Source organism: Trifolium pratense, linkage group LG5 (genome assembly GCF_020283565.1).
Source record: "Trifolium pratense cultivar HEN17-A07 linkage group LG5, ARS_RC_1.1, whole genome shotgun sequence".
Lineage (NCBI taxonomy): Eukaryota > Viridiplantae > Streptophyta > Magnoliopsida > Fabales > Fabaceae > Trifolium > Trifolium pratense.
The window spans coordinates 952,433-970,985 of NC_060063.1; the positions used below are offsets into that span (position 1 = coordinate 952,433).

At 33.4% G+C, this 18,553-nt stretch overlaps 2 protein-coding genes and 3 non-coding genes across 5 annotated transcripts; 4 read left to right on the forward strand and 1 right to left on the reverse strand.

Moving 5' to 3' along the window:
- Window positions 1-29: 29 nt before the first annotated feature.
- On the forward strand, window positions 30-127 carry LOC123887819. The gene has a single exon (XR_006801812.1). It is a non-coding gene; the product is annotated as a small nucleolar RNA Z43 (small nucleolar RNA).
- A 432-nt stretch (window positions 128-559) lies between these two features.
- Window positions 560-682, forward strand: LOC123887747. Its single transcript, XR_006801747.1, has one exon. It is a non-coding gene; the product is annotated as a small nucleolar RNA SNORD14 (small nucleolar RNA).
- A 218-nt stretch (window positions 683-900) lies between these two features.
- LOC123887746 lies at window positions 901-1,023 on the forward strand. Its single transcript, XR_006801746.1, has one exon. It is a non-coding gene; the product is annotated as a small nucleolar RNA SNORD14 (small nucleolar RNA).
- A 3,388-nt stretch (window positions 1,024-4,411) lies between these two features.
- Window positions 4,412-7,844, forward strand: LOC123887051 (NDR1/HIN1-like protein 12). The gene is made up of 3 exons (XM_045936324.1): window positions 4,412-5,210; window positions 6,371-6,556; window positions 7,147-7,844. Exons 1-3 carry the CDS (start codon window positions 4,761-4,763, stop codon window positions 7,423-7,425), a joined length of 915 nt encoding a protein of 304 aa, XP_045792280.1. The 5' UTR covers window positions 4,412-4,760; the 3' UTR covers window positions 7,426-7,844.
- Window positions 7,845-8,871: 1,027 nt separating this feature from the next.
- Window positions 8,872-13,471, reverse strand: LOC123884296. The gene is made up of 3 exons (XM_045933370.1): window positions 13,134-13,471; window positions 9,835-10,129; window positions 8,872-9,673 (listed from the first exon to the last, which is right to left on the reverse strand). Exons 1-3 carry the CDS (start codon window positions 13,333-13,335, stop codon window positions 9,046-9,048), a joined length of 1,125 nt encoding a protein of 374 aa, XP_045789326.1. The 5' UTR covers window positions 13,336-13,471; the 3' UTR covers window positions 8,872-9,045.
- Window positions 13,472-18,553: the final 5,082 nt, after the last annotated feature.

An 18,553-nucleotide genomic window follows, 5' to 3' on the forward strand; every position in this document is an offset into this window, starting at 1 on the left:
TTAATTTTGAATTATCTTAAACATGATTTGGACATTGATGATTTCTGTGATAGGTCTCGTTCGTCGTAATTGGTCTTTTTTGACCTTGCCGACCATCCTGTTATATCACCACCCATATTCTGAGTCCTTTGTTCCATTCACAAATTTTCTTATTTTTAGTTGAATGAGTTTATGTTTGTTTTTTCTTTGAAGAGTTTAATGATGTTTGTTTTTCTAAGTGTTTAATGATGTTTGTTTGTATACTGTGACATTTATTTTGGGACTGATTGAGTATAATGTTTTGACCAATGATTAAAATATTTATAATAGACAAGCATATGTCTGAAGTTTTACTTTGTGGACTATCTAATCTTCTCAATGAGGTCAAATTTATACTAATTTTCAACCATGATGCAGTTTGTTTTTACAAAATCTTATGAATTAAGAAAAATTCTATTTTTTTTTAATACTTTGATCTTGATTTTGATTTCATTAGGTTGTTTGCTACTAGTTTTGGCTATGATGCAGATTTTTGTTGTGTCAATTTTTGGATTAATTCGATTAAAGTTAATGTAATTGTTGTCTATGATGATATCTTGAAGGCTTGTTTCTCAAAACATTCGCAGTGGCCGCCCAAGAGCTTTCGCCTTCGCCAGGCTTGAGAGCTAGTGCTGTTTTTATCCTTCCTTGGATGTCTGAGACAATGTTGTAATAACCATATAGTTTCATAATGTTGATCGATCCTATAATTATTAACTGATTGAAAAAATATTGTTATTGTTGCTTCTGCTTTACTAATAATCAAGAAACTGTGATTTTGAAATTTTATTGGAAAGTTGATTCATGATTTTGAAACCTAGGTTTTGGTTATGTAAATTGAACAATGACAATGTTGTATGTTATGTTTTATTGAATTTAAATGACCAATGATGATAAATCTAAGGCTTGTTTCTCAAAACATTCGCAGTGGCCGCCTAAGAGCTTTCGCCTTTCGCCGGGCTTGAGAGCTAATGCTGCTTTTTCCTTCCTTGGATGTCTGAGGTTAAATTATTCATCTGATTCTGTTTGTGATTTTTTTTATGGCGTACAATAAAGTTGATGAAGTGCCTTTGCGACCGCTTTATCATAAAAAAAAATTATCATCAGAAATCGATTACTAATTTTTGTTTTTATGATAAAGTGTTTTTCAAATGTGCTTTAACAACTTCATATGAGAAGTATATAATGTTCTTCTTGCCAGTCTTTTGTGCTTCTCCACTTCTCACCGTGGTTGCCAAATTTGTTGGTCTTGTTCATAGTCACAACAATGCTACAAATCAAAACCCTAAACTTGGTTAAAAATGAAAACCAGAGAGTGATGATGATAATAATAATAACAATGGTAACAATGATAGCTCTGTCATTATTACTTTAGAATAGTGTAAGTGGATGTTCCAAAACAATTAAGTGACTGATTGGAACTTTGTTTTTTCTAGGGTCCTTGTAAATTATAATTTGGTCCATCATCCTATGAAAATCATCAACTTAGACTACATTTTACCTTTTACATAGTCAAAACTAGCCTAATATTCAGTAACTAAACAATAAACAATTATAACTGTGCTTGTTTCGGGTTTGGGGTGAAAAAATCCGATCTCAGCGGGTGTGAGTGTGGGTTTCATTTTTCCACTCCAACACATTTGGGTTTTGGTGGCATCCGAATATATGGCTGTGGGTTTGGGGTTGAACTGTTTTAAACTGAGGTTTTGTTTGGTAAAAATAAGCTAACTTATAGTGAATGAGTAGGGGATGGCTTATTAGCTAGATAAGTTATAAGCTACTTGAAATAACGTTTGAAAAATAAACTATAAGCTTGTTTTTTAAAAATCTTGATTTTGTAAGATAGAGTTTCATGTAGATTTTCGTGTGATTGTGAACACGATAATCTCTGGAAAATAATGGCACAATGAAATCGGTTGACCTTGTTACAACACAATTTTTTCCTTATGAATTGCTAAAACGATGGGGAAAAAAATCGCCCAATGATAAACTTAAAAACTTGGCAGCATTCATGATTGTTAAATATGAAATCCTAGATTCACACTCGAATAAAAAAATCTAATTTAATAATATCTCCATTTTCCCTTGCTGATCTTTACAATTTTGCCTCAAGAAATTGTACCAATAATCTTGTGTCTGCAAATAAAATGGTATTAAAATTAAAATTTCTTTAAATGATATTAATTTTTAAAGCAACTATGTCACTCATATACCAAGGGTAGAATTATACCGAACATATTAACATTTTATATGGAAGCATAATAATATTTACATGAATATTTATCAATTCTTCAATTACACATAAAAATTAAATACTATGGAGATTTTTCTTTTCGATACTGCAGGATTGTGTTAGCCTCCTTGTTTTTACGGTAAGACTTTAGTTCATTCATTTTTTTAAGCAAATGGCGTGTGGAGGAAATCCTACGCAACGACCTAAGTATATTAAAATGAAAATAAAAGATAATTCATAATATCGGAGGACTATAACCAAAACTCCAAATTGTTTAGGGTCAATTTAGGCCTAAAATTACCCTTTCAAATTATTTTTCTTTTTATTTTAATTAAATAAGTGTGATTTTCACATATATTTAGTATTTCTTTGGTTTGTTTTTGTGATTTGATCATCCTTTGTTTTGATTTTCCTGTCTGAATTAAGGTTGATTCAGTGCAGATCCAATCAATGACTTTTGTGCCATCAATGCTACAGATTCGGAGGCAAATATTCCGGAAACTTCGATATAGTCAAATATGTAGGCTTATGCAATATGCCGTTTTATGCTATTAACACAGATGCTGTGAGTTTGTCGCAGATTCATCCTTATTGTTTTTAGCGATTTTGAATTTGTATTGCATCGATGTACTCTTATTTAGTAAAAATAAATAAAACTTAGTCAAACAACATAGTCAGCCCTAAATGGGTATAGAGATAATCAAAATACAACAAAAATGGTCTTAAAAAACATAATCAAATGCACTCCCATCATAGACACTATCCAGCGAACCCTCGTGTGGATGCGAAAATTACTGTAATCGAGTTAACTTTCTACAAAATCAAACTCCACTAAATTTGGAGTTACATAGAGAGATTAATTACCGTTTTAGTGAAATATGGAGTAAAATTCTGATTTATTCAAAATAGGAGGTAAAACTGCATTTAAGCAAAAAAAAATTATAATTTACAATTTGTATATTAAAAAATTTGTTTTCATTTTTTTTTATGTGTATATTTATAGGATCAAACGATAAATCTTTATATCCAAGAAGTAAAATTGTCAAGTGGATTTTTTTGTTATTTTGGTAGAAATAATGGTTTTGCAGAGATGGAAAAGGAAGAGGTGTTTCACCTGAAGCTTAAATTTGGAGAAGATGAAGTTTTATTTGGTAAAAAGTTGAAAATCAAAATGTTGAAAACTGGGGAAGGAGGAGCGTATAGTAGTAATGTTGTGTTGTTTGAGAGAGAGAAAAGAGAAACGGTTTTTAATTGACTAATTAACAAAATTTAGAAAAATTCAAAATGGTGTATTAATTACACTCCTTATCTTATGCAATGTTGCACAGGTTACAAAAATCCAATTTTTATTAATAGAAAATCAAAAATATTTGTAATCAAAATTATATATTGACATACGTGCAGTGGTCAATGGAGTCTGATATTTTGGGACGGAGGAAGTAAAAAATATAAACTAACACGCATTAAAAAATTCGTAAAGCAACCAACAATGAATTGGTACAAGTGGTAAGAGTTCTGATCCCCTTAAGTAGGGGTGGGCAAAAAAACCCAAAAACCAAACCGAATTGCCAAACTAGACTGAACCAAACCAAAAAAAAATGAACCATAACAAACGGTTTTAAAACTGAACTGAAATAGTTTGGTTCGGTTCATGATTATCAGTTTGGTTCGGTTTGGTTTAGTTTAATTAGTTATGGTTTGGTTTAAAACTCTAAAACTGAACCACTTTAACAGTTTGGTTTGGTTCAGTTCGAAAGACAAACAATTCAGTTCAGTTACTATGAATTTTGAAAACAGTTTGGTTCAATTTGGTTCGGTTTTCTTCCAAAACCGAACCATGCCCACCCCTACCCTTAAACATGTGGTCAGAGGTTCGATTTTTAGCTCATGCGTATGGAGAAAATTCGGTTGGGAGGGGAGAACCCACCTTGTGTGCCCCACAGGTTCCCCGAAGAAAATTAGTGATCGCTTACGACGGTGGAAACTTCGTACCAATATCATCGTAACAAAAAAAAATTAGTAAAGCACAAAAGATAATTTTCTTCTTACAATTGATTTTTTTTTTCTTCATACAATAATCATTTATTTTGATTTTTGACCGTTTTTATTTTTGACTAATTTTTAACCATCTTCTTAAAGGTTGAATTTATGTTGGAAAACATCATCACTATCCTTAAATTGAAACGACAACTTTTTTAACAATGGACGGTGTCATCTAACACTTCTAACTCCACAATTTCAGTAACTCAAACTCACTTTACCCTTTCTCATTTCCTCTCTTCATTTTCTCACAATTTCTCAATTCCTTCAAATCCCTAACAAAAACCCTCATAAGGGTTTTAAACCATTTCAGCAAATTCATCATTTACTTCATCAAATATCAAATTTTGATCCCAACCCACAAAAATTAAAACCAAAAGCTTACATTTTTCTCATCTGGGTATCAATAAATTTCCCATTTTTACAAAGATTCACTAACGTGCTTTTCAATTAATCAATTTTATCAAATATGCACGCAAAAACTGATTCTGATGTCACAAGTTTCGACCCATCACCACCAAGATCACCAAAAAGAATCCCTTATTATGTTCAAAGTCCTTCAAGAGATTCTCATGATGGTGACAAATCTTCAAATATGCAACCAAGTCCAATGGGTTCACCTTCACATCAATCTTATGGTCATCATTCAAGAGCTTCATCTTCTAGTAGAATTTCTGGTGGTTTTAACTCTTTTTTGGCTAAGAAAGGGAATAGAAAAGTGAATGATAAAGTGTGGATTGGATCTAAGGTGATTGAAGAAGAAAATGGTGGTTATGGTGATTTTTATCATAATGGTGAAGGGTTTTCAAGGAGGGTTCAATTTTTCATTGCTCTTGTTGGGTTTGTGTTGGTTTTTAGTTTGTTTTGTTTCATCATTTGGGTTGCTAGCTTGCATTACAAACCTCAGCTTAGTGTCAAGGTATAAGAATATTCTTTGCATTTTTTTATAATTAGGAAAATAGCTACTTGCTTCACTATTTTTTTTTTTTTTTTTAAATAAATGAATGGTAGATATTTTAAGGTATATAATAATATTAACAATTTGATCCCGTAATTATAGCTCAGTTGGTAGCTGCAAGGATGCTGATAAGGCTGATTTGCAGTGGCCCGGGTTCAACTTTAAGAATGCGTCAGTCCAACCACTAGGCTAACCTTTTATTGTTTTTTATTATGGTTTTTAGGAAACTGTAATGAGTTTAATTTTGATACAATGTCAGCAATTCACAACTAGTCAAATGTTGTTAGTGATATGATGGTTATGATTGATTTATAGTGTAGTTTTTTTTACACTAACGGTGTATATGAATTGGATCATGTGGCGTGATTCAGTGATTTGTGTGACTGAACTTGATAGTTGAAGTCATACTGGATGACACCATGATTCACCTGCTGCCTACTAAGCACAAGATTTTATGCCATCATTCTATTTTAGTGCGTGCTTGGATTGACGCTGAGTTTGTCAGAATCATGTTATTCCGCATTGATTTTAGAAAAAAGTTACACTTTAGAACTTCAACAAGATCATGGTGCCATTGTGATTTTGACAAACTCATCATCAATCCTAGCATGCACTTAGCGGTGTATACTTTGCCTGGTGTAGACTTATATTGGCAGTACACTAGTAACATGGTAATATATGGAGTTTGAGCAAAATTTGCATAACATGCTTCATGAAGGAATTGTTTGGGTGGCAAATGCCAAATACCCTTCCCAACTTTTTTATGTTTAATTTTTCCCTGCTGATTTGTCCGGCTAGTGCAGATGCCTTGTTACAATGTTGTCGGTTTGTGTCAAATTCCTCTATGCGACAGTGCTATAATGCCGCTGTTTGACAACATTTAGCGTATCGCGGAACAATAGTGATTTGCTCATATTCGGCTACGCTATAGCGCCACTAATTCTATAGCTTCTATTTAACAACGGTGGTTGGTTTAAGTTATCTATGTGAAGAGAAGCATATTCAAATTTTCTGTATAAGAATGGAACTTTTAAGTATCAATAGCCTTTGTTTGTTATTCATCTCCATGGTATATGTTATTTATAAACTTACTAAGTAACCTAATGAATCACTTCTTACAGAGTTTGACAGTGCATAACTTCTACGTCGGAGTAGGGTCAGACATCACTGGCGTTCCAACTAAGATGCTGACAGTGAATTGTTCGATGAGAATGACAGTGCATAACCCTGCAACTTTTTTCGGCATCTTCGTCAGCTCCAAGCCGGTGAATCTTATGTATTCTGAGATTACAGTTGCAACTGGTGAAGTAAGTATTCTAACACTGGCCACTAGTACTCATTGATTTAGAGAGTTTAGTAAAGTTCTCAAGAAGCACTTATGAAAATGAAATATTGAAATATATTATTTTGAGACAGAAGATTAAAATAATTTAAAACTGACTTTTTTGAGAAGTTATCTCTATACATCGATAAGTCTATTAAGGGTCTGTTTGGATTGGCTTATTGTTGCTTATTTTCTGGCATAAGTATTTGTACATATCTTGTTTGAGAATTGAGAGGGCTTATAGAAATAGCGTATGATATATGTACATATCTTGTTTTCAACTTATTTCCATAAGTTCCCTAGGATAGCTTATGAAAACAGTTTGACTCTATTATACATAAGCACTTATATGATATGTTTTTAAATAAGTTGTTTACCGAGACTTGTTTTTACAGACTTGTAAACTTTTCTTAATTTAGAAACTCGTATAAGTCAAAAGGTAATTCAAAATTGACCCCTGAAGGAGATTGGCATAAGTGTTTGGTAACAAATAGAAAATCTGTAGAAGCAGCTTTTTGCTTCGGATGTTAATAATGATCACCATTCTTACTGTTAAGTTTCATGTCGCTGCAGTTGGAGAAATATCACCAACAGCGAAAGAGTCGCCGGACCGTGTCTGTCAACATACAAGGAAGCAAGGTTCCATTGTACGGTGCCGGTGCAAGTGTAGCGAGTTCGGTGGACAATGGTAAAGTATCGATGACGCTTGTCTTTGAAGTTAAGTCGCGTGGGAATGTTGTTGGCAAGTTGGTGAGGACTAAACACACACAACGTGTCTCTTGCTCCGTAGCTATTGATCCCCACAACAACAAATCCATCAAACTTAAAGAGAATGAATGTAAATACAACTAAGTGGATTTTGGTCTAAAAGCAACCGGTTTCTTGTGTGCTATTTCAGTTCATTCTACCGGCTTGAGATATTCTGAGATAAATTAAGAGTATGTTTAGGTTGACTTATTTAAGCTTATCTACTTGTATAAGCGGTTTGTGAGATTGTTTAGGAGAGTTTATGAAAACAACTTAAGAGACATGTTCATAGTTGTTTTTAGTATATTTCTATAAACTCTCTAGGATAACTTATGAGCTTATAGCTTATATGAAAGCAATGCTAATTTATTTGTTGTTATAGAAATAGTTTATACATAAGTATTTATATAATAAGCGGTTGTGATATAAGTATTTCAAAATGTTATATATCCAAATTGATACTATAGGGGTGAAAAAAATCTACTAGAGATTAATGGAAAATTTAGGTTGTTGGTTAATATTGAGTCGCATAAAGCCACATGTGTGCTAGACCTAAAGTAAATCCCAATAAGCAAAATCTAGTACTCTAGCAGTGTAGTTAAATAAAATTACACTATCATCTTAGCATATTAAAATTATGAAAATGCTTAAACTTACGAAAGGTACTATCAACGAAAGGCAAGAATGACGTCACAGACCATAAAATTTCACGCGTCCCCTTTTTCGTCTTCGTTTTGTTTCATCTTTAAACACCAAAAAAGAAAAAATGAATTGGGGAAGGTATGGATAGAATGACATAGCGAGACACCATCTCCCGCACCCTCTTTCTTTCTTTTTTGGTTGATAGACGAAATGACAAAGTCATTGAAAACTCACGCACACAAAGTGAAGTGACCGGGGTTCGAACAAATTTTTTATTTCCTTCAGCTTTGGATCTCACGATAGAGATGGAAGAAGGACGGAGAGGGGAATCTGGTGGCGCAAAAAATATAAAGAGGAATTGTCAAAAATCCGGTTCATCGGTGATAGACTCAACGATGTTGGTATGGCAACAAATCAAAATCTTTGCAACACAGGAAAGATTGTTAAAAAACGTTTGATTAGAACTTTTTTATTTATTTATGAAATGAAAGCGAGCCGCACATATTCTTGCATTTCGTGACCACATTGTTTGTAAGAAATTGCAACACTTTAAAAATATATAAAAACTTTTTCAATCCGCACCTATTTCAAACATAATTTTTTTTTGTTGTTGATAGACAATAACAAAACATTGAAAACTCACAAAAAATAAAGAGATCGGAGTTCAACCCCATCGTAGCAGACTAGCAGCCAACCAACAATTTGTGATAAAAAAAATGAAGATATATTTCGTCACGTTATATTTTAAATCATCATCCAAATAATAAAAGATAATATTATCTTAATAATTCCCTCCATCTATTCGTTTTCCTTCAATCCAAATATCGCTTCAAAGGTAGTGGATGTTTTTGAGTAAAAATAGTTCCTTTTTTTCAAACAACACAAATCTGAGGAAAAGATTAGAAGGAATGAATCAAACCGATGTACCATGCATTCCAACACTATCAAAATGTTTCCCGAAGGGTTAGCTCCATTAATGGAGATTCATGAACTAACCTCTCAAACTCTAGACAAAGCTCAATATCTAATTAAGCTAAACATTACATAATAATTGACAAAATACATTCATTTAATCACCTGCAGCTAATACATTCCTCCAATTCTGTCACGTCCGACACCGCGCCTATCATCTCTTCCAACACGGTTCATGACGTTATCCCTGCGGTAGTCTTTCGCTGGTGGTCCACCTCTTATGGGAGAACGGCTTCTCTCTCTCACATCCCGAGCCCAACGATCGCCGCCGCGATGGGGAGGAAGTGATGGCAAAGGAGGTGCAGGAGGTGACAGTGGCCTCCTCTCAAATCCTTTCCTTTCATTGGAGAAACCATCTCTACCACGATCTCTGTTATCCCAGTCCAGTGGAGGTGGCCTATCAAACTTATTTCTCCCCCTGTAGGCATCATCCATGTAATCCATGCGCTCTCTGTGCAGATTGGGCTCTGGAAACCTACCTTCGTGTCGGAAGGGTGGCGGAGCAGCAGCAGCTCCGTATTCTCTAGGGCCATCCCTTGCCAACAGACGAGGAGGAGGAGATCTGTAGCCATTCATAGGCCTTTCAGGGGAACGGTCAATTGGAGGTCCCGGATAGCGTCTAGGAGGAGCATGATGAAGTGGTGGAGAACCCCTCCTAGGAGGACTTCCAGCAACAGCAGGACGAGGCCTCTTACAATTGTTACAAAAGTCCCGCCTTGCAAAATTCAGATTACCACATCTGCAAGAAAGTAAATCTACAATGATAAGATCTCGTCGGAATGATGCCACTGTTTAGACTTAAGATGATTAACAACCAGAATCCTATAAATTAAAACTACCGAGCAAGGTAATTCAAATGAAAATTGAAGTCTCGTTAGAATCAGAAAGACTAGCACTTACAGTGAATCAGGACACATCCAATCTCCCTCCCTAGGGCGCACATTGGGATTGTTTCTACCATGGGCTTCCCCTCTTCCATGTCTATGCCCATAGCCAGGTCCATCAAAACCCCTACCAAATGGCCTGCCACCTGGTCTGCCTCGATGATACGGGTGTGGAGGGTCTCGGTATCTGCCAGGATCTCTTCCGCCACCATATCCACGGTTTCGCGGGAAGTGATTATAATCAGAATTGAAGCGGTGATCAGCGTCTCTACGGTGAACAGGAGATGAGGAACCTGCACGAAATCTATATCCTGGGAAAACAAAGACATTGGGAGGGAAAATTTAGCATTGCAAACAATGGTAGGCCCAAAACATTGTGATAATGCTACTTACATATAATCACTTTGAAATTTTAAAGGAAGGTTACCACCGCAGAGGGGATATTACCATAATAAAAACAGGCTCTACGAGCAAGGTTTTCGGCTAAAATAAAAATTACCACCTGTATAGCCTTGACCGCAATTCTTTCTATGTCTGAATGATATACCATATACTCTGATATAGTTAAATAGACAAACCACTAAACCTAAGCATCTGAAATATCAAATCCATATTCAAGTATCGGAGTCAAGAGTAAGAGCTAACTTCTACAAAAAGCTAATTTGAACGTGATAAACAATAGACCAATGTCATTTCACCCAATCTAACTCCAGATCCCACAATCGGAACGTACGCCAAAAGGTAATAACCAGCAACAACCATCCCCAAAGTGTAAAAAAAATCCCAAAATTTAATAATCTGCCCTCGTCAACAAAGTGTTGGACTCCTTTTGGGACCATAGTCTGCTGTGATAACGAGGGTAGAGACAGGAAACATAATTCATGAATTAGCAGCAAGCCAAACACAAGAATGGCCCAGGCAGAAAAAACCCAATGAAGCCACCAAATTATCCCAGCAACCAACTCTACCTTCTTCTGCAATAAACTATGTCCCCAAATAACTTCAAAACAACAGGAGAAAGAATTCAGAAATGGAGAAGTGCATCAGTTTGTTTTTAGAAGATACGATCCCTTTTCTGTACCGCATCAAATTATCAAGGCTCCCGGTTAATGCATCAATATGAAAAACATTAAGAATTCAGCAGAAGCTACACAGCAACATGATAACATAAGTTCCTAAACTTGCATTCTACTCTGAAAGGAGTCTTGCATGTTGTAAATAAACAACCATCTGATCATCCCTATAATTAACCAACCAAAGAAGAAAAACCCACAGAAAATAAAATGACAACCACCAGCCAAAACAATCATTATTACAAGGAATGTTCCACAGGTAAACCACATACATGTAGAAGGAATTGAAATAACCAGGAGTTGAATAACAAAAAAAACCACATAACCAATGACACCACAAACTTTTTTCATCAGTAAACAGTATCTTTCCACGATGTCGGGTCAGCTTCTGCAGGTAGCAAACTACCAACTCACACACCCATACACTTCTTGCAGCAGAACCTAGCTATACCAACCAAAAATTATTTCTAACTTACGGTTATTCGCCAAAAACGATTTGTAACTGTCATTGTCTGCCCTCTACAAATCCTGTAACCACGTTCTACCGCATTGCCCATGCAGTACCATGTATGTCAATTACATCAAATTGTATCCCAGATTCCATTAAACTCGACTCTGTCTTTAACTTCATAAACACCCAAAAACCAAACATACGCATGACCCTGCAAAATGAGAACCCATGCAGCAGATATTGTGCTGCAAAACCCACCCACAAGTTCGAGCAGAATGGACAATTTCCATCATCCAACACACTTATTAACCCTTTAAAACGAAAAAACATTCCAATATCATGATCCAAAGCTGAGTTCAAAGCAACATGCCTTCCTCAAAGCCCAAGAACTTGAGGCAACATCAAAGCTGTAACACATAAATGTAAAATTTACTCACTGTTGACACTCCATAATCGTTAGGGTATCCATATGTGTGGTATGCAAGTAATGACTAGACAGCAGGCCTAACAAAACTGGCATCCATACATATTATATCAGTCAAAGAAGTTTTAAGAAAAAGGCACCATGATGCCATAAAGCTCCCGTCATAGAGGGATCCAATGATGACCCAGACCCATTGTAGGTCAATTATGGGCAGTCTTACTTTGCACTTGCAAGAGATTGGGAACTAAAAAAATAGTCCCAAAGTCACACGGAACCATAAAAAATAGGAAACTGCTGTGTCAAGTGCCCCCTTAGGGCATTGAATAAGCAATAAAAAGAGGTAACTTTTGCATAGTGAATTGTGTATTTATTACTTTAACAAGTGTTTGACTTATATTTTCAAGACAAAATTTGTTTTTATGGTTTCCTTAAACAATGCCCATTAGGGCACTTGTTAGCAGAATCTAAAAAATAAAGTGGAATTTTCACCTAATCCCCAAATAAACCGAATGCAACAAATTCAAATACCCAGTTCTAATTCAAAATCATGCTTTCACCTATTTGAACATTAAAAATCATGTCATAGACCATATTTCAATTTTCACAACAACGGAGAGAAAAATCATATAAATTGCTCTTGCATGTGTTAGCTTGATATTTCAATCAAATCTATTTAAATTTACACGCTTGAAAATTTCCCAAACAACTATTAGTGTTAGCATGATATTTCAATCAAATCCAATTCTAATTTACACGCAAAAAACTATTAGTGCAAAGTAAGACTGCCCATAATTTATCTACAATGGTGTGCCCAAACAACTATTAGTGTTAGCTTGATATTTCAATCAAATCCAATGCTAATTTACACGCAAAAAAATTTATTTAAATTTGCTCCAGCTTATGTTTTAATCACCCAACAATGCATGCATGTACCCGAGTCCCGAACAACTATTAGTGTTAGCTGCAATCAACTTGATACTTCAATCAAATCCAATGCTAAATACACGCAACAAAAATAAAATAACAGACCATTATTTTCATCATTTCATGTTCTAGATCCCACGAGAAAAAAAAATAATCTAAAACTTCATACCCAATCTCCTTAAACAACATAGCAAAACAATAATTCCCAATTTGTATAATCTGATTCATTTCATTTCATTCTAATATCAAAATCAATATGCTATTCCATTCAATTCAAATTAAAACCAACTAAATTGCAGAAAACTAACCTAACAAACAAATCTAGTATCGCATTCAAAATATCGAAATTGAGAATTGAAAATTGAAAAACCTAATTCGATAACAAGAAGAAAAATGAGAAAAATAACGGAAAAAATAGAGAGGTAAAAGAACAAATTACAAACCAGCATCATCAGAATAACGATCAGAGCGAGAGTAAGGATGAGGAGGAGGATCACGACGAAGTTCACCAGGCTCGTAATCGTTGGAATGAGCAGCACCGCCGCTGGGTGAATTCTCGGCGAGGGAAGGACGAACGACGAGACTGCTCAAGAGAGGTTGATGATGGTGAGGTGGTGATTGGTCGCTGTCTCGTGAAGAACCCATAACTGTGTTGTTGTGGAGAAGATGAAGAAGAAGAAGAAGAAGATTCTAGATCGGTGATTTGTGAATTGTGATTCACCAGGTTGTTTTATTTTTTTTCTTTTGGGATCCCGGTGAAGGTACGTTTATAAACCCTACATACCATGTACGATGAAATGCTAATTATTATTTTTTAATTTTATTTTTTTTATTTTTTTATTTTTTTAAATAACATACTCAGAAATTATATATATATATATATATATATATATATATTTAATTATATTTTCAGAAATGTTTAATCCGATTTTTTTTTTTTACAAACAAACTTAATTCATTTCGTTAATAAAAAAGTTATAACTACAACCAACAATGAATTGGTCCAAGTGGTAAGAGTTTTGGTTCTTTAAGTATGTGATTAGGGGTTCGATTCCTGGCTTATGCGTACGGAGAAAATTTAGTCGGGAGAGGAGAACTCACCTTGTGTGCCTCATAAGTTCCTCGATGGAGATTTGTTATCACTAACGACGGTGAAACTTTCGTACCAATATCATAATAGCAAAAAAAAAGTTATAAGTACAAGGAGAAATCGACTCGAAAGTACAACCAACATGGAAAAGGCAGCCCTTGTTGAGCAACCTTATTCGTGTGCTGCTTTACAAACTTAACCTCGAAGTTGGGTGCTAACAATAATATAGTGACTTAACCTCAATGTTTAATCCGAGTTGTATTATACACCAAGACTTTGTTTTTGATAAAAATAAATAGCTAATAATTGATTAGTTTCGTGATATCGAATGAAAGGATAGCAAAAAAAAAAAAAAAACAGATTTAATTTTTAGTTTTTTTTTTGTATTTTTTTGTATTAACCTCTAGTTCTCAGACGAATGAAACTCTGGTAATTCAGAGTTCGATCGCAAATAAGTATAATTTGATTAAAAATTGTTTCAGTCGAAAATAAAACAGGGTTTAATAAAATTAATAGTTGAATAAACTTTTTATAAATTGGTTAAAAATTGTTTCAGTCAAAAATCAAACTCTGTTTAATAAAATTAATAGTTGAGTAAACTAACTATGAAATCACATTGGTAAAAAAAGTATAAACTAATAATAACTATGATATTTTTAATTGATATTTACTTTTTTATTTTAAAACATAAATAAATTAAGGTAATAAGAGCAAAATGCTACTTAAAGTAAACTATAAAAATAAATAATTTAAGGTAATAAAAGCAAAATGCTACTTAAAGTAAATTATAAAATTGATTTTTTTTCCTTTTCAAAAGCTTACGAAATATGATATATATAAGTTCGTAAAGGATGTCGATTGCTTGTCGTAATTGTTTCATATAGTATGTGATTAGGGTCGGTCCCGATTATTTGGAGGCCCTGTTTGAAAATTAAAAATGTATCTTTAATAGAAATAAAACGTATTAAGTTTAAAAAGTGTCCATTTACATGATGTTGATTACTTGTTGGTTACAAAATTATTTCAACATAATTGATATGACTTAGTGGTAAGTATATAAAGAAATATAACTAAAAGGTCATGAGTTCGAATCCCAGTAAGTATTTTTTTCACATTTTAATAGAATTATTAGGGTAGGATTAGAATTAAATACTTTGATTTTCATTTTCGATTAATGAAAATAGTAGTTGAAGAAAAAGAAATAATATAATTATTACATCACCTGAAATATACACCGTCGCATAAATGAGCTATAGTTTGACGAAGCATGCAACAATGGTCACACACAAGGTTGTCAGAACCGGACCGGACCGGCCGGTCGGACCGGTCGGACCGTGAACCGGGCTTACATACGGTTCGGTTTAGCCTGAAAAACGGAAAGTAAACGAACCGGTAAAAAAACGTTCGGACCGGCGTCGAACCGGAACAAACCGGCGAACCGGCCAGTGCGGTTCAGCGGTTCTGCAAAAAAAAATTCCAGTTTGCCACTTAATCTCTGCTTCCACGGTTGAAGAAGAAGAAGAAAGTACATTACAAACCAACCTTCAAACTATTAGGAAGAAAAAATGCTTTAAATAAGAAGATTAGAGAATTGGACCAGTTTGATTTAGTTGAAGAAGAAAAAGAATCACAGATTTAGAGTAAATAAAAGAACCACAAATAAAATATAGAAGAAAAATAAGAGATGCAATAATAGTGATTAATTTGGTTGTATAGAGAGATGAAGCTTGAGCCATATGAAGTGTATTGATCGAATAGATAGGGAGATGAAGCTTTAGCAATGAAGGTGGCGGCTGCTTGAGTTTTCATTAATCATGAACAACAATAGGGTTAACTTACAATATTTTGGGTTGGGCTTCCATATAAGAATAGAATAAAAACAAATAGTAAGTATAAGATCCACAAAGTAAAGCTTTCAATAAATAATTAATAATTTTTTTTCTGGCATAAATAATTAATAATTGAACTTAGTTTATTATGTAATTTTTAATTTGGTTTGAAAATTTTATGTCTAATGTACTAAAGTTTTTTATTTTATATTGATTTTATGACATTTTATCTTTTTAATGTGTGAAACTAAGGAATATTGAGTAATTATTTATATATTTTTATTCATATATTAATTAAAAATGTATATTTAATTAAAAACGGTCCGACCCGATTGAACCCCGGTCCGACCAATTGAACCTCGAACCAGTAAGCTCTCCGGTTCGATGACCGGTCCGGTTCTGACAACCTTGGTCACACATCTCCATGGCAACCATTTTTTGAGTTAGTTTCTGTTTTAATAGCTTCTAAGTTGTAAGTGGTGCTTATTAAATAGTGTCCAAACTTTGTATCAACAAAAAAACACGTCCTAAATACTTGGGATACAAGTAACGGAATTGACTAGGCATGTCCACTTTTTTTTTCTTTCTTTGACAAAAGACATGTCCACGTATCCACTATATTATACATTTTTTTTCTATAATAATATGTTATACAAATATATAAATAAATACATAAATAGGAATATAGTACCGCTTATGATTGAACAATTTTTTTATAGGTTCTCTTCAATAATCTTGTTTGAGAAGTCAAAAATTAAATATTTATACATTTTTCAATTAAAATTTAATCTGCTATCCAATGTTTTCAAAAACTTATATTGGTTGGGATGCAAAAAGAATATCTGCTATCCAATGTTTCCTGCAAATGCAAAACTTCGAGGGAGTCAACAATGGTTGAATAATGAAGACTATATCCAAACTTGAATCTCCAATAGTAGGGACAACATCAATCTAATTGAAGCCTAAACAAATTAAGAAAACAATTTGTACCCTATAAGTCAAATAAATTAGAATCCTTTTAGACATTAAAATTAGTAACAAATAAAGAAAAATGTCAAAAAGATAAAGCAAAATACATCCAAAAAGCAAAGAAACCGGTGAGCAAAAGCGGCAAGATATTCATGGAAGACAGCGAAATAAATGGGGAGGACCGGTGCCACACATACAATCATATGATATAATAGGTATACTCACTTCATCAAGATGAAATTCAACATAATAAGTTTGATACTTGATCCGACAATAATTAACATACTTCTCCAAGTCAGTTATTGGATTTGGATCCAATGGTGTTATGTATTTAATAACAACAACAAAAAAATTATCAATAAATATAAAACAGGGCGAGAATGATTAGTTAGAACATATAAAAGAGAGATAAAAGCAATAAAAACATTTTAAACAACGTAAGTTGAATTTCTCTATTTTGATGATCCATATTGGCAGTGAAAACAGAAAACACGTGAAACTTCATCTATATATTGATGTGTTTTTAATTAATGATTTTTATTTAATAAAAAAAATGAATATGTATAAAACGGAAAAAAAAGGTTAAACAAACGCAGTAACATATTTGATTTTGTAGATGGAAAAAAAAGTGGTTTTTGTTTTTATAAAGAAAAATAAAACGTATTAAGTTTAAAAAGTGTCCATTTACATGATGTTGATTACTTGTTGGTTACAAAATTATTTCAACATAATTGATACGACTTAGTGGTAAGTATATAAAGAAATATAACTAAAAGGTCATGAGTTTGAATCCTAGTGAATATTTTTCCAAACTTTTTGGCATAATCGATCAATTATATGCCAAATAGTGCCTAACATAATAGGGGAAATTTTTCTTGCGTTAATCTTCTAATTCTTAAGAGAAACAAACTTTGGTAATATAGAGTTCAGTCATAAAGTAAATAAAGTTTAGCTAAATATTATTTTCATTAGGAATCTCGAATCCTCATGAATAATTCATCTTAGCGAGAGTTCGTTAACCATAAGTTCAATAGTTTTGTTTAGATGGAATGAGTTATTCTCCTTACCCACCCCACTCAATATTTCTCAATTTCCAAATTTTTCCTTAAACATTATTCGAAAAATGTTTTCCAAAATTTCTTTTATTTCGAAAAATGATTTTTGAAATGTTCATTCGGAATATTCTTCCAACAGAACCTTCAATTCTCTTTAAGTTCCAGCACTGACATTCGGTAGGGGACACTGAAATAGGTTGGGATCCTGGAACTAAGGCAACAGAAAATTCTATTTCTGTAGCCGGTGGTAAACTCATTACGTCATCCGGAAATACATCAAAGTACTAATTAAGTACTTTGATTTTCATTTTCGATTAATGAAAATAGTAGTCGAAGAAAAAAGAAATAATATAATTATTACATCACTTGAGGTATACACCGTCCCATAAATGAGCTATAGTTTGACGAAGCATGCAACAATGGTCACACATCTTCATGGCAACCATTTTTTGAGTTAGTTTATGTTTTAATAGCTTCTACGTTGTAAGTGGTGCTTAATAAATAGAGTCCAAACGTTGTATCAACAAAAAAACATGTTCTAAATACTTGGGTTACAAGTAACGGAATTGACTAGGCATGTCCACTTTTTTTTCTTTCTTTGACAAAAGACATGTCCACGTATCCACTATATTATACATTTTTTTTTCTATAATAATATGTTATACAAATAAATACGTAAATAGGAATATAGTACCGCTTATGATTGAACAATTTTTTTATAGGCTCTTTTCAATAATTGTTTGAGAAGTCAAAAATTAAATATTTATACATTTTTCAATTAAAATTTAATCTGCTATCCAATATTTCCAAAAACTTATATTGGTTGGGATGCAAAAAGAATATTTGCTATCCAATGTTTCCTGCAAATGCAAAACTTCGAGGGAGTCAACAATGGTTGAATAATGAAGACTATATCCAAA